The 16,260-nt window shown below is 36.6% G+C and overlaps 1 protein-coding gene across 1 annotated transcript in view; it reads right to left on the bottom strand.

Moving 5' to 3' along the window:
• YTHDC2 (YTH N6-methyladenosine RNA binding protein C2) overlaps positions 1-16,260 on the bottom strand; it is a 71,550-nt gene that overhangs the window by 14,057 nt on the left and 41,233 nt on the right. Inside the window, exons 20-25 of the mRNA XM_047083466.1 lie at positions 15,454-15,726; positions 10,960-11,086; positions 9,606-9,811; positions 9,066-9,261; positions 2,558-2,667; positions 548-840 (exon numbers count right to left, since the gene is read on the bottom strand). Coding sequence (XP_046939422.1) covers positions 548-840; positions 2,558-2,667; positions 9,066-9,261; positions 9,606-9,811; positions 10,960-11,086; positions 15,454-15,726 — 1,205 coding nt within the window. The remainder of the gene's footprint in view (positions 1-547; positions 841-2,557; positions 2,668-9,065; positions 9,262-9,605; positions 9,812-10,959; positions 11,087-15,453; positions 15,727-16,260) is intronic.

Here is a 16,260-nt window from a genome sequence, read left to right as displayed (position 1 = left end):
AGCTCTTGTCTGTTTGGTACACTGCTATCTCTCTTACACCAAGAACAACACACATTCAATGTGTCACTGAGAAAGTGAATGAATAATTGATCTTCTGTAGGAATACTAGTCAGCACTACTGATACCCAGGTAAGACTTGTGAAGAGGCTGTTCTTTTAAATGGCCATAACCCATACTTCTTGCTATAAGACACATGCGAAAGATGTTGCTTGCCATGTATCAACTAAAATACAGAATTTTAATATACTGCTATCTTTTTAACAGACCCTAAATCTGTGAAGTCTTGAAATTAAACATTTTTAGTCTTTCCCAATAAAAAATTTCCTTATTAAATGACTCACAGATACCAGTAGCTTAAAATCCCTCATATTATCTTACTACTTACAAGAACTATGTTTTAAAAGTAAAACACTCTTCGCATTTTATTGTAACCTTTTACGTACACTCTAAGCAATTTTTAAATATTATTAAAACATCTGATTCTGTGAGAAATAACTCATTTTCCTGGAGAAAATGTCCCCATTTTGATAAAATGTTATAAATGTACCTTTCTGCAGTAGCAGACTCATCAGAAAATTCAGTATCTGCGGAAGTTTTCCTGCTATTATTGGACCTCCAAGATGATGCCAAAGGAAGTTCTTCTGAAGACATAGGCCTTGGCCTCTGGCCTATCCCAGACGGCTGCTGTAAACCTGCACACTGTTCCTCAGTGCTTAAAACAGCTATAATTGCTCTTATGGTAGCTTCATCAACTTGAGACCAAGGTTTGGATGGAGCTCTCATTCGGCGTAAAAATAAGCTGTGCCACTTCTGTCTGAGCTGCAGCAATAAACTGGCTGCCTGTAATGAAAGTTCAAACAGGTACAAGCAAAATGTATACCCTACTTGCAAGACACCCATTTACTAGTTAAAGGCTGCAACTGTTTCCAAAGAACACTCTGCAACTTGTAAGGAGTTAATGTATTCTAAGGTATTACATTTTATGTAATTTACTATTAATTTCATTCTTTTTGTTGCCCGAACAAGATAAAAATTCTTATTTACCATACTGGAGGCACTAGAGACACAAAATCAAATGAAACAGTCCGATGGAAGAGACAGTAAACAATGTGTGGCAGAGTGTGATTAAAACTGGAAATGGTAACAGCACAGTAAATGGAGAAAAATACATTTAGTTCCATTCGTGCTTTAGTGCCTACAGAACATCCAGATGATGATGCCCAGAAGGCAGCTAGATTCACAGAAAGGTTCACAGAAAGGCCTAAGCTAAAAATATAGACAGACTTGGGAGTCATCAGTACATAAGTGGTTACTGAATCTACACAGAGAGGTAAGGTCCCTGGAGATTGTACAGAGACATAAAAAGAGCAGAGAAAGGCCCGGAGTAGTGGAGAACATCTAACATTTAAGGCACAGACACATAGAGAAGAGTCAGTGAAAGAACCTAAGAAGGAATGACCTTTGAAGAAAGAAGAAGAATCAGGAAAGATTCATGTCACGGTTAACTTGTGACAAAGAAGTTGGGACAGGGTTGAGGAGGAAAAATGAGGAAGGGCAGAATTATGAAAGGAAGGGTATGGACAATAAATAGTGCCCAACAGGAGAGAAAGAATGAATTCAAGGACGGCAGGCTGGCTTGGACAATGTGGGGCACGTGCTGACCTTGGCAAGTACAGTTTCAGTGAAGGGAATGGCTGGTGAAAAGGGAAGTGAGACAACTGTCGGCTGAAGTGATGAATGAACAGACAGTAAAAAAGTTAAACCTAGCCAGCTGTCGATTACTGACAGCTCAGCCGACCACATCCCCCCAAAAAAGGATATAGAATGATCTTTTAATACTAACAGTTGACAATTAGAAGTGGTTCAATGATGTAACAATCACACTGCTTCAACTTTTTCTTTGTTGTAGTTTTCAAATTGTCAATTTTTAGCTATTTAACAGATTTTAAAAGCAAAATAATCATGCTGTATCTAGTCTCAGAGTTCAAGTCTAAATGTTTATGTGAAAAATTATTGCAGCAAACTTTCAACATGGCAAAGCAACTTTAAACTCTAATTTAGCCAGATGAAATATAATCTGAAATTATATTACAACATTTCCCTTGTCTTTAAACTGTTTGGTGTAACAGAATATTGATTTAGTGGATTTCACCACTTAATACACATTCTCCTCCTTTTCTTCCCCCAGTAATATTATTGACCAAAAATGTGCATTTCTGGGGCACCTGGGTGGCTCAGTCGGTTAAACATCAGACTTCAGCTCAGGTCATGATCTCACAGTTTGTGAGTTTGAGCCCCATGTCGGGCTCTGTGCTGACAGCTCAGAGCCTGGAGCCTGCTTCAGATTCTGCCACACCAAGGCTTTTCAAATCCTCTATTAAAATAAACCCCATGGGGTATGTCAGAGAATGCATGAGGGCCCTGTGAAAACTGAAAAACAAACTATATTCTCAAGTACTAAGGGCTCAATAGTAAAGATATAATTTTCATCATGCTGTATGTCAATTCGTACTACCAGAATGAAAGAAACTTACCACACTACTGAAAAGCAACTTACCTCAGGCTCTAGTTTGAAATTGAGCCACTCATCAAGTTTCAAAGCTGCCAAATTAGCAGTGGTTCTGTCCTCCATTTCACTATCACTACTGTCATTAGGAACACCATCCGCTGTTCAAACACATATTGAAAGGTAAAAATTTCACTCTTACCACCATATAGCAAAAGAAGTAAGTAAACACAGACACTGCGTATTTACACAAATGCTCCATACTAAGAGTTTGGGTATAGAGCTCTTCAAAGCCAGCAGTTCACAAATTAAGTCTCAATACTTACAAAAAAAAAGGGGGGGGGGGGGAAGCAAGGCATAATCTCTATAATCTCTAATCAAAATGCAACAAAATAAAAAACACTATAACTTAAAAATCAAAACAAAGAGCACCTGGGTAGCTCAGTCTGTTAAGCATCCAACTCGTGATTTCAGCTCAGGTCATGATTTCATGGTTCATGAGTTCAAGTTCTGCACTGGGAGTGCAGAGCCTGTTTGGGATTCTCTCTCTACCTCTCTCTCTCTCTCTCTCTCTCCCTCCCTCCCTCCCTCCTTCTCAAAATAAATAAATAAACTTAAAAAAAATCAAAACAAAATCTTTAAATAATAACTGAATAAAGATGAAAACTAAGGATATAATTTAAAAAGGGAAGAAAACAAGAAATGCTCATGTAAATTCATAGGTTTCAATTTAAAAGAAGAAAAGGAGAAACCACACCCATAACTACATCTTAGAAAAACAGTATAAACCCCAAAGGAAAAAAAAAATGAAGAAAACAGTGAGGGAAAAAAACTGATACATTAGATAAAACAAAATGGCAGTAGTCAAAACTATAATCCAGTTCCTTGAAAAGACGAGGCAACCCTTTGGTAAGTTTAATAAAGGGAGAAGGAAGCTCAAATCCATATACAAAATCAGAGCTGAGAATAAGATTATAAAAATTAATACAAACTGTTTTAATCTAAGAAGATCCAGTATCCATAAAAAATAATAAATTTGAAACATTCAAAGAAATCTATTCTTTTGTACGAAACAAACTGAAAAAAAAAAAAGAAATTACCAAAACAAAGAACAAGAGGTAGGAAAGCCCAGACTATTTCAGGAAGAAACCAAAGCTGTCCTGAAAGAACACCAAACACAGAAATCCAGTTCATCAAGTCTCTCAAACTTTGAAGAAAACAAACAATGGCCAATTCCTTGCATGAGACAAGTCTGAACTAATCCTAAAACCTGATATAAATAAATAAACAAACAAACATTTCTGAATATTCCCAACACACATACCTCACTAATGAGCAATTTTAAATAAAATGCTAGCAAAATATGAGCAATGCAGTAAGTCCTCCTTAGTCCAAGGAAGGTTTATTCTTATGATAAATATGATAGTCCCATAAGAAAATATATACAGTACAACAGCAGGCTAAATAAATTTTGATATGAACAAATGCCCACAAGCTATTTAATAAATTTCAAAATGTGTTTTAAAACTTCAAAAAAAGAGGGGCGCCTGGGTGGCTCAGTTGGCTAAGCATCCGACTTCAGCTCAGGTCACGATCTCGCGGTCCGTGAGTTTGAGCCCCGCGTCAGGCTCTGTGCTGACCGCTCAGAGCCTGGAGCCTGTTTCGGATTCTGTGTCTCCCTCTTTCTCTGACCCTCCCACGTTCATGCTCTGTCTCTCTCTGTCTCAAAAATAAATAAACGTTAAAAAAAAAAATTTTTTTTTAATTAAAAAAATAAATAAATAAATAAAACTTCAAAAAAAGAACAATTCTGGAGCAACTGGATGGCTCAGTCAGTGAAGCATCCGACTCTTGATTTTGGCTCAGGTCATCACCTCTCAGTTCATGAGATCAACCCCATGTCAGGCTCTGCGCTGAGAGGACAGAGCCTGCTTGGGATTCTCTCTCCCTATCCTTTCCCTCTCTCTCCCTTCCCCTACTTACATGTGCTCCCTCTCAAAATACATAAGTATTTTTAAAAATTTAAATTTCAAAAGAATTCTTTTTTATTTATTTATTTTTATTTGAGAGAGAGAGAAAGAGAGAGAGGGAGAGCATGTGCAAGTTGGGGAGAGGGTCAGAGGAAGAGAGAATCTTAAGCAGACTCCATGCTCAACACAGAGCCTGACACGGGGCTCGATCCCATAACCCTGAGATCCTGACCTGAGCTGAAACCAAGAGTCAGACACTCAACCAACTGAGCCACCCAGGTGCCCCTTCTACCTTATTTTAATACAAGTACTTTCATTAAAACAAAAATTACTGTCATCATCAATATCACTTTAGAATTTAAACCTTTAAAATGCAACAAGAAAAAGCAGGCCATTAACATGGTTTTCCCAAGTCATGAAAAAGAAATAAAAGGAATAAATTTTTATAACAAATTAAAAATTACCACTTAAAGGTACTCTAAGTTAATAGAAAGTCAAAAGGATTAGTAAGAGCTTAGTAAAGCAAGAGCAAATACAATATATTCTACTGGGGGCACCTGGGTGACTCAGTCAGTTAAGTGTCCAACTTTGGCTCAGGTCATGATCTCACAGTTCAAGCCCTATGTTGGGGCTCTGTGCTGACAGCCCAGAGCCTGAAGCCTGCTTCAAATTCTGTGTCTCCCTCTCTCTGCCCCTCCCCCTCTCTCACTCTGTCTCTCAAAAATAAATAAACATTAAAAAATAAATTTTAAATATACTCCCCTGTTACATAGTATTCCTTACTAGAAGATCAGCAGGAAAATGACACAAAGAGAACCCATTCACTGTAGTAACTCAAGAACAACAACAAAATCTTAAGAATCATCGTAAGAATATATCTAACCTTTGTAAAACTTACCAAAGAAAAGATATTGCTAAATTTAATAAAAGGTGAATAGAAGAATATACTATATTCCTAGAAGCAAACTCTTAATTAAAATCACAAAAGAACTATTGGTTACAGAAAAGATTACAAGAAGATGACTACTGAATATTCACTATTAAAAATAGGAAAGATTATAAAAAATAGCTTATAACAGAAAGGCAGAGTTACAGGGAGATCCTTTGCTACCAGACATAAGAACTTACTGAAAATCAAAATTACTAAACAAGATGGCACAACACAAAGGCAAAAATTTAAAGGAACAAAATATATAGAAAGTTTAAAAATGCCAAATGTAAGATGTAATAATGATAAAGATGCCAGGGGCACTTGGCTGTCTCACTTAAAAGATAGGTAACTCTTGGTCTCAGGGTTATGAGTTTGAGCCCCACACTGGATGTAGTGATTACTTAAATAAATATTAAAAAAAAAATAAAGATGGCAAATATAATATATAACAATATGCAAGCTTTCAAAAAGAAGATAAAGATTATTTAATAAATGGTACATATGAAGGGAAAGCTGAAAAATATAATAACTGAAATGAAAAATAAATTAAAGGGAATCAACATCAAGTTAGATGATGCAGAACGGATCAGCGATCTGGAAGGCAAGGTAGTAGAAATCACCCAAGCTGAACAGCAAAAACTGAAAAGAATTTCTAAAAATTAGGATAGATTAAAGGGACCGCAAGGAGAGTGTCAAGCATACTAACATTTGCATTATATGAGTCTCAGAAAAGACAGTGGGGAAGTGCAGAAACTTTATTTGAAGAAACAACAGATGAAAACTTCCCTAAACTGGAGAAGGAAACAACATTCAGGTCCAGGAAGCACAAAGAGCTCCAAACAAGATAAACCCAAAGAGGTCCACCAAACATATAATTAAAAGCCCAAAAAGTAAAGATAAAGAGAAAAGAATATCTTAAAGGCAGCAAGAGAAAAAAAACAATGAGTTACATACAACGGAAACTCCGTAAAGTTATCCAGCTGATTTTTCAGCAGAAACTTTGGAGACCAGAGGAATGGGCATGATATAGTCAAAGTACTGAAAAGAAGAAACTTACAACCAAGAATACTCTACCCAGCAAAATTATCTTTCAGAACTGAAGGAAAGACAAAGTTGCCCAAACAAAAGCTTAAGGAGTTAATGACCACTAAACTGGCCTTATAAGAAATGTTATAGGGATTTATTTAAGCAGAAAAGGAAAGGCTGTGATTAAAAGTAAAAGAATTATGAAAGAAAACAATCTCACTGCTGAAAGCAAACATACAGTAAAGGTAGTAGGTCAACAACTTATAAAGCTAGTATGAAGGTTAAAGAGAAGAATAGTAAAACCTACCTACCCTAATTACTTAGAAGATGTACAAAATAAAAAGATATAAAATACAGTGTCAAAAAATAAAATGTAAGGTGAAGGAATAAAAATATATTGCTTTTAGAATGTGTTCAAACTTAACCACCAATTTAAAATGCACTGCTGTATACACAGGTTGTTATAGATGAACCTCATGGTAGCCACAACAAAAAACCTATAATAGATACATAAAAAATAAACAGAACGGAATCCAAATATAACACTAAAGAAAGTCATCAAATCACAAGGAAAGGGAATAAAAGATGAAAGGAACAGAGAAGAACTACAAAAACAACCAGAAAATGATTAACAACTAACATACCTATCGATAATTACTTTAAATGTAAAAGGACTAAATGCTCCAAAGACAGAGGGTGGCCGAATGGATAAAAAACAAGATCCATCTAATATGCTACCTGTAAGTGACTCACTTCAGACCTAAAGAAAGAGAAGGCCTCAAAGTGAAGGGATGGAAAAAGATATTCCATGCAAATAGAAACTGAAAAGAAAGCTAAAATACCAATAATTGTATCAGGCAAAACAGACTTCAAGACAAAGACTTGAAGAAGAGACAAAGAAGAGCCTTATAAAGGGATTAATCAAATAAGAGAATATAACAATTGTAAATATCTAAGCAACCAACACAAAAGCATCGAAACATAGAAAGCAAGTATTACAAGATGTAAAAGGAGAAATTAACAGTCACACACGATAATGGTAGCGGAACACAGCATCCACTTCCAGCAATAGCAAATCATCCAGGCAGAAAACCAATAAGGAAACACTGGTCTCAACACATTAGACTAGGTGGGCTTAACAGATATATTCAGAATATTCCATCCAAACACAGCAGAACACACATTCTTTTCAAGTGTACATGAAACATTTTCCAGGATAGGTCGTATGTTAGGCCACAAACCAAGTTTCAATATTTTTAGGAAGACTTATATCATATCAAACATCCTTTCTGACCACAATGGTACAAAACTAGAAATCAATTATAAGAATAAACTGGAAAAAACACAAACACGTAAAGCCTAAGCAAAAGGCTACCAAACAAACAATGGGCCAATGAAGAAATCAAAAAAGAAAGGAAAAAAAATACCTGAAGACAAATGAAAACAGAAACACAATGCTCTAAAATCTACAGGATGCAGCAAAAGCAGTTCGAAGAGGCAAGTTTACGGAAATATAGGCGCCTAAGTCAAGAAGCAACAAACATCTCAATCTAACCTTGTACCTAAAGGAACTAGAAAAAGAACAAAGCCCAAAGTTAGTGGAAAGAAAGAAATGATGCAGATCAGAGCAAAAATAAATGAAATAAGAGACTAAAACACAACAGAAAAGATCACTGAAACTAAGAGCTAGTTCTTTCATGAATTGTTTTTAATGTTTTTTTTTTGATGTTTATTTTTGAGAGAGAGAGAAAGAGACAGAGTGTGAGTAGGGTAGGGGCAGAGAGAGAGGGAGACGCAGAATCTGAAGCAGGCTCCAGGCTCTGAGCTGTCAGCACAGAGCCTGATGCGGGGTTCGAACTCACGGACCGCAAGACCTCAGCTGAAGTCGTATGCTTAACCACCTGCACCATCCAGGCGCCCTTATGTTTATTTATTTTTGAGAGAGAGAGAGTGAGAGAGCGCAAGTAGGGGAGGGGCAGAGAGAGGAGGACAGAGGATCTGAAAGGGGCTCTGCACTGACAGGCTGAGAGCAGCGAGCCTGATGTGGGGCTCGAACTCACAAATCATGAGATCATGACCTGAGCCAAAGTAAGATGCTTAACCAACTGAGCCACCCAGAGGCCCCCCGCTCCTGCCAGAACATTTTAAATGCATTACGCCACTTTTAAGTGATAGTATATTTTGCAGCCATTAATATAAAAGATTTTTTAAAACTTATATTCTGAATAATGAAAATAACAATGTAAAATAGCTTAAGAAATATGTAAAAATATTAAACATAATTTTTAAATAATATTAAAAAGTGTTTGCATAAGGGAAATGAGATCATGGGTCACTATTAATATTATTTCCTTAAACAATTACCTTTATTTATGTTAAACTGTTATTTAACTTCAAGTGGGAGAGAAAAGTAAACCTATCAAGATTAATCAAAAATACACAAATCAATACCAAGTTACCTTTAGAAAAATCAATTTTAAGAACTGAGGTATACTTCAGTAGTTTCTAATTAGTCTTACCATATCAAAAGGGAGCTACTACTACATAAATTTTGGTAATTTCAAAATTTATTTGGTCCAGTGAAAAAAATTTCATTGCAGATAGATTTTCATTTCCTTCATAATCCATTTACCTCGAAATGATGAAGGTTCTTGAAGAGCGTTACTTGCCAATCTAGCTGGTCCACAGAATACCAATATAGTGACGGGTGTCACTGCTGAACAACATCGAATATTAGCTATTCTATGGGCCCTGGTCATTTCATCATAAATAAGCCAATCTGTAGGTAGTGCCTGAATCGCTGCAGCCTGACCATTGGCTGGAGGAATCTATTAGAAAAATGGATTGAAGAATTGTTAACTGTATGTCACCTAGTTTACCGGCAATACTTTTAAAATGTAAAAAGTCCCTCAATGAAACAGATGAGGTGTATTAATACTCAAGCAAAAACTAAAGCACATCCTTGTTCATACAGCTAGTAGTCCTCATTACCTAACACACTACCTCTTCCAACTCTAACATTCCATCAAAAATTTGTTCCAATGTTGAATTAGACATAGGTAACTAATTTCTTAAAGCAGGCTGGTATTTGGAGCATTTTTGGTTGATCTTCAACTATGTAAATTAGATCAGTTTGACTTCAAGGCCTAAGACAGTATTAAAAATGTTTTACCTTTTTATACTGAGGCTGACTGAGAACTGAAGTGGGATGAAACCGAACTTTTTTCTCCTTTGGCCCTGTCAGTACTACATTCTCTCTGTCCACATGGACTACATTAGGATACATGCCTGCCACCAATGCAGCTTTAACGACAGCCCAGTTCTCGGAATTTGTGTTAACATCTCGAATGTCACCACCGCCTCGTGCTCTAACAAAACCTAGAAGGAGGAAAAAACCACACCAACTTTTTCTATTGTGCAAAATATACTTTTAAACGTATGCATTTTTTACAAAAATTGTACAGCCCATGTAAGTTTAGGGATATTCAAATTCCAGAGCAATTAATAAAATCTCCTCTGGTAAGTTTAAGATACAGATTAAATATTCTAATAAAGTTTAGGTTTGTTCACTGGGGATGTGGGACTCTTAAAAAAAATACACACTCTTGCTATAAAGTTCTTCATAAGCTGCGATCAGAAATGTACTAAAATTTAAAAAAAGAAATGCACTAAAGTCACAGCTGAAAATTTAAAAAAATACACACTCTTGCTTTTTATAAAGTTCTTCTTAAGCTGCTGTGAGAAATGTACTAAAATTTAAAAAAAGAAATGTACTAAAGTCACAGCTGAAAATCTAAACCACTCTTCTAACTGGTACTAATAACACTGTGGTTATGACAGACAAATTCTGGAGTGAAGTAAATATATTCTTGCTTGAATTTTCAAAGCCCTTCACATTTCCCGATATTTACAACAACTCGAAATCCTTTGGCTCGCTCCTTATATTATTTTAACACTTTAGCTAATCTATGAATCCAGGCTCTGGTAGTCTTTGGCTATTTTTTCAATGTACCATGCTACTCAAAAGGAAATTTAAAGATACAATTCTAAATTGACATAGCAATACTGGCATTCTCTTTTTTTAAAAAAAAAATTAAGTACCTTCAAGTGATTACTAGTTGTTTTATGTTCCACAAACATGAAGACCAGCATTCAGATCAACCTACTTACATTTTTTAACTTCTATTTCACAGAGCTAAATAATCGTTTATTAACAGTGATAAAACAGAGCTACATTATCTACAACGATCTTTGCCAACAAATAGACTACAAATTGCTCACTGCCTACAGTATCAAAAGGTGTTCATAGATTTCTCAGCTACAGGCCTCCACAATATCATTTTTTAAATCAACAAACTCTGAGATCACATAGGAGTCTACAACACAGTTCATAAATACAAGATCTACAACAATGTGAAAACATCATAAAAATAATGTAAAATGGCATCAGTTAACACTACAAATACTACGAGGTATAGGTAGGGTACTCTCAGTGGTCTAAATAGGTTCTCTGGGGAAAACATTACCTGATGCTCTAAGCTGACCAAGCAACTGAGTTCTCATACCAATGATTATTTCCATGGTAGCTTGCGAAAGAAAATTCTTTTCGCAAAAGGCTCGCTCCCACCCATCACTTCGTGCTTTCTGCCATGCCTACAAAAACATAATTATATAACGAGACACATTTACCAAACTCCTCAGTTAGGCAGCAAAGTAACTGAAAACCACTACATTAACCACTCAAGGTCAATTCTCCTTCTAATTATTTGATAAAATCTAGGACTTCATTAAAAAAAAACAAAACTCAGGGCGCCTGGGTGACTCAGGTCAGTTATGCGTCCGTCTTCAGTTCAGGTTGTGATTTCACAGTTCGTGGGTTCAAGCCCCACATCAGGCTCTGTGCTGACAGCTTGGAGCCTGAAGCCTGCTTCAGATTCTGTGTCTCCCTCTCTCTCTGCCTCTCCCTGCCTTGTGCTCTCTCTCTCTCTCTCTCTCTCTCTCAAAATTAAATAAACATTTATAAATAAACAAACAAAACTCAAAGATACAGAGAACAGATTGGTAGTTGCCAGAGGTGAGGGAGGAGAGGAAGTAAAATGGATGAAAGGAGTCAAAAGATACAAACTTCCAGTTACAAAATAAATTAAGTCCTGGGAAGGTAACTGTAGTACAGCATGGTAACTATAGTTAATAACACTGTATTGTATATTTGAAAGTTGATAAGAGAGATTTTTTTTGTCCACTTTTTTTTATTGAGGTATCACTGACATTTAACATTATACTCATTTCAGGTATACAAAATAGTGATCCAATATCCATATATTAATGTGAAATTATCACCACAATAAATCTAGTTAACATACCAGAGAGTATATCTTAAAAGTTATCATCACAAACAGAAAAAAATTTGTAACTATATGCAATGATAGATGTTAACTAGACTTACTGTGGAGATCATTTTGCAATGCATACAATTACAGTATCAATGTGTTTTACACCTAAAACTAATATGTCAATGATGTCTCAATTTTTTTTATTAAAATTTTAAAATTAGGGGGCGCCTGGGTGGCTCAGTCAGTTGAGCGACCGACTTCAGCTCAGGTCATGATCTCGCAGTTTGTGAGTTCGAGCCCCGCGTCAGGCTCTGTGCTGACAGCTCGGAGCCTGGAGCCTGCCTCGGATTCTATGTCTCCCCCTCTCCCTACCCCTCCCCTGCTCACGCTCTGTGTCTCTCAGTATCTCAATAATAAATAGACATTAAAAAAATTTTTTAAAAATTAAAAAATAAAAAAATAAAATTTTAAAATTAAATATAAAAAAATAAAATCTAAGACTTTATGATCAAATGAAATTTATCATTAATTTATACTCAAATGCTACGAAAGTCACTGAGTTTATAAAATTCCAATGAGAACTACGTATCCTTTAACTTAAATGACCAGCTGTGTAAACATATTTAACTTTTCATATGTGTTTGCTAATTTTCTTCCACTGAAGTGTGGGAGGTTTTTAACTAAGCCATTATAAACACCACTTATATTTAAGGATTCTGCCACTCTAGTCCTCCAAAAATAAGCTCTATATCAACCTCTTAATCTATCTTTGAATGGGAAGTGGGATTTCTAGAAACCATCTATATGCAGTATAGGAAAACTTCTCTTTGAAAATGACTTTTCTTGCTTTGGAATATAACTGAAAGACCAAAGCAGTAATTTATCCTTTCTGCTCTTGAAGGAGCTGGGGGAAAAGCAAAGAATACATAGGAATTCTACTCCAAATCTCCCTCTAATTATTATCTACTCAACAAATCTACTGTAAGACATGGTTATCTAATAGACTCAATAGCATTGCATTATCCATTGTTCAATAATGCTCACAAAATAGCTTGCCAGTGTTTTCTTTAAACCGTATATAGTGAAAAAATCGTCTATGCCTGGAAAAGAGTCACTTCTGCATAAACAAAATGAAATTTTTTTTAATGTTTATTTTATTTTTGACAGAGAGAGAGAGAGACAGGGCACGGGCAGGGGAGGGGCAGACAGATAGGGAGACACAGGATCTGAAGCAGGCTCCAGGCTTTGAGCTGTCAGCACAGAGCCCGATGCAGGGCTCAAATTCACGAACGGTGAGATCAACCCTGAGCCGAAGTTGGCACTTAACCAAATGAGCCACCCAGGCGTCCCAACAAAATGAAATTTTTAAAAAATGTATAGTCATAGCCCACATTCAAGAGAATTTAAGGACGCCTTTTCAAGAAATAACATATTCTTCTCCACATATCTGAAATTCTAAATTACATATCATTTCCTTTCCTCAGAATCCTATTTTCCTTATCTTTTCTTTCTTATTTATCATGTTCATCAATTTCTCACTACTGTTATCTTAAAAAGTTTTAAATGATATTTAGATTTTATTTTATAAAATTAAGTTCCTTGGCACAAAAACAGACACACAGACCAATGGAATAGAATAGAAACCCCAGAACTAGACCCACAAACATATGGCCAACTCATCTTTGACAAAGCAGGAAAGAACATCCAATGGAAAAAAGACAGCCTCTTTAACAAATGGTGCTGGGAGAACTGGACAGCAACATGCAGAAGGTTGAAACTAGACCACTTTCTCACACCATTTACAAAAATAAACTCAAAATGGATAAAGGACCTAAATGTGAGACAGGAAACCATCAGAACCTTAGAGGAGAAAGCAGGAAAAGACCTCTCTGACCTCAGCCGTAGCAATCTCTTACTCGACACATCCCCAAAGGCAAGGGAATTAAAAGCAAAAGTGAATTACTGGGACCTTATGAAGATAAAAAGCTTCTGCACAGCAAAGGAAACAACCAACAAAACTAAAAGACAACCAACGGAATGGGAAAAGATATTTGCAAATGACATATCGGACAAAGGGCTAGTATCTAAAATCTATAAAGAGCTCACCAAACTCCACACCCGAAAAACAAATAACCCAGTGAAGAAATGGGCAGAAAACATGAATAGACACTTCTCTAAAGAAGACATCCAGATGGCCAACAGGCACATGAAAAGATGTTCAGCGTCGCTCCTTATCAGGGAAATACAAATCAAAACCACACTCAGGTATCACCTCACGCCAGTCAGAGTGGCCAAAATGAACAAATCAGGAGACTATAGATGCTGGAGAGGATGTGGAGAAACGGGAACCCTCTTGCACTGTTGGTGGGAATGCAAATTGGTGCAGCCGCTCTGGAAAACAGTGTGGAGGTTCCTCAGAAAATTAAAAATAGACCTACCCTATGACCCAGCAATAGCACTGCTAGGAATCTACCCAAGGGATACAGGAGTACTGATGCATAGGGGCACTTGTACCCCAATGTTCATAGCAGCACTCTCAACAATAGCCAAATTATGGAAAGAGCCTAAATGTCCATCAACTGATGAATGGATAAAGAAATTGTGGTTTATATACACAATGGAATACTACGTGGCAATGAGAAAAAATGAAATATGGCCTTTTGTAGCAACGTGGATGGAACTGGAGAGTGTGACGCTAAGTGAAATAAGCCATACAGAGAAAGACAGATACCATATGGTTTCACTCTTATGTGGATCCTGAGAAACTCAACAGGAACCCATGGGGGAGGGGAAGGGAGAAAAAAAAAAAAAAAGACGTTAGAGTGGGAGAGAGCCAAAGCATAAGAGACTGTTAAAAACTGAGAACAAACTGAGGGTTGATGGGGGGTGGGAGGGAGGGGCGGGTGGGTGATGGGTATTGAGGAGGGCACCTTTTGGGATGAGCACTGGGTGTTGTATGGAAACCAATTTGGCAATAAACTTCAAAAAAAAAAAATAAAATAAAATAAAATAAAATAAAATTAAGTTCTTAGCATCGTGTCTTGAGCACACAAGAAAAAGACATACTCTAAAAAAAAAAATCAACACAGAGATACTAAATTCAAGATAAGTTTCTTCCTCGGTTTGTTCTACATACTTTGAATAATATACATTATTTCTTTTTTTTTTTTAAGCTTACTTATTTATTGTGAGAGAGGGGGGAGAGGCAGAGAGAGAATCCCAAGCAGGCTCCACACAGTGTGGAGCCCAACGTAGGCTCAAACGCACGAATCATGAGATAATGACCTGAGCCAAAATCAAGAGTCAGACACTCAATCGACTAAGTCAACCAGGCACCCCATAATATACATTGCTTCTCAACTAAAATTTGAGAGCATTCCCTGTCCAAGATATGATTAAAAGGAACTTGGATATTAAAAAATACATATAAGTAAATAAATATATACATACACATATTCCTACAGGGAGAAAACGGAGAAAATAAAAGAAAAAAAGGTAGAGAAAAACAGTGATAATTTTAACACAAGGACAGCAGGAATGTATCTTTCTGAGCTATTTACAAAATGTGACTTTATAAGGAAACCAAATTAATGGAGTCCTAGCTCTTTTTTAATTTGTTACACTTGCCCCAGAAGTCTGTTCAACCAGCAACATGTTCAGAAATGAAATGACAACAACGACCAGTACCTGGAATGCTCTGAGAAGTGCCATGTGGTCACTGAAAGTTCCTGCAGTGAAGCGTTTCCTACAGAGCATAGCTGCGCGCTTTTGAGAGGCCTGGGTTGGCAGTACAAAAGGGTCTCGATAGGCCAGGGTGCAGGCAATTGTAAGGATGGGGTCCAGACACTTTAACACGACAGCACACAGGACCATTTTTCCAAGATGTGGTTCTACGGGCAGGTCAGCCAAATGATACCCAAGCTCAGTGAGATCTTCCCACGCGTCCATTGCATCTATTGTCTAAATAAAAGCACAGAAAACAGAATCTGGCAGGACCAAAATGTTTCATGATGTTTAATTGAACCGCATACTTAAAAATCATAAAGGGGCGCCTGGGTGGCGCAGTCGGTTAAGCGTCCGACTTCAGCCAGGTCACGATCTCGCGGTCCGTGAGTTCGAGCCCCGCGTCAGGCTCTGGGCTGATGGCTCAGAGCCTGGAGCCTGTTTCCGATTCTGTGTCTCCCTCTCTCTCTGCCCCTCCCCCGTTCATGCTCTGTCTCTCTCTGTCCCAAAACTAAATAAACGTTGAAAAAAAAAAATTTAAAAAAAAAAAAATCATAAAGAAATAAAAATGTAAATTTTCTTTTGCCACATCTTATAGAAAACATCGTTTGCTTCAAATATTTTATATAAAAAAAGATCTACATCAACTGTTTTACTGTAATTACCATGAGAGTATTATTCCAAAGTACATGCTTCTTTCAGATAATCTTTTTAAGTACAAAAATCAGGCAAGATATATTCCCACTTTAAATTTCAAGTAAAATCAGTAAA

This window comes from Lynx rufus, unplaced genomic scaffold (assembly GCF_022079265.1).
Source record: "Lynx rufus isolate CCGP_SWC_20201006 ecotype Redwood Valley unplaced genomic scaffold, mLynRuf1.p SCAF_1, whole genome shotgun sequence".
NCBI classification, from domain to species: domain Eukaryota; kingdom Metazoa; phylum Chordata; class Mammalia; order Carnivora; family Felidae; genus Lynx; species Lynx rufus.
The sequence above is the reverse complement of the archived record's forward strand: the minus strand, read 5'-3'. Positions and strand labels throughout refer to the sequence as shown.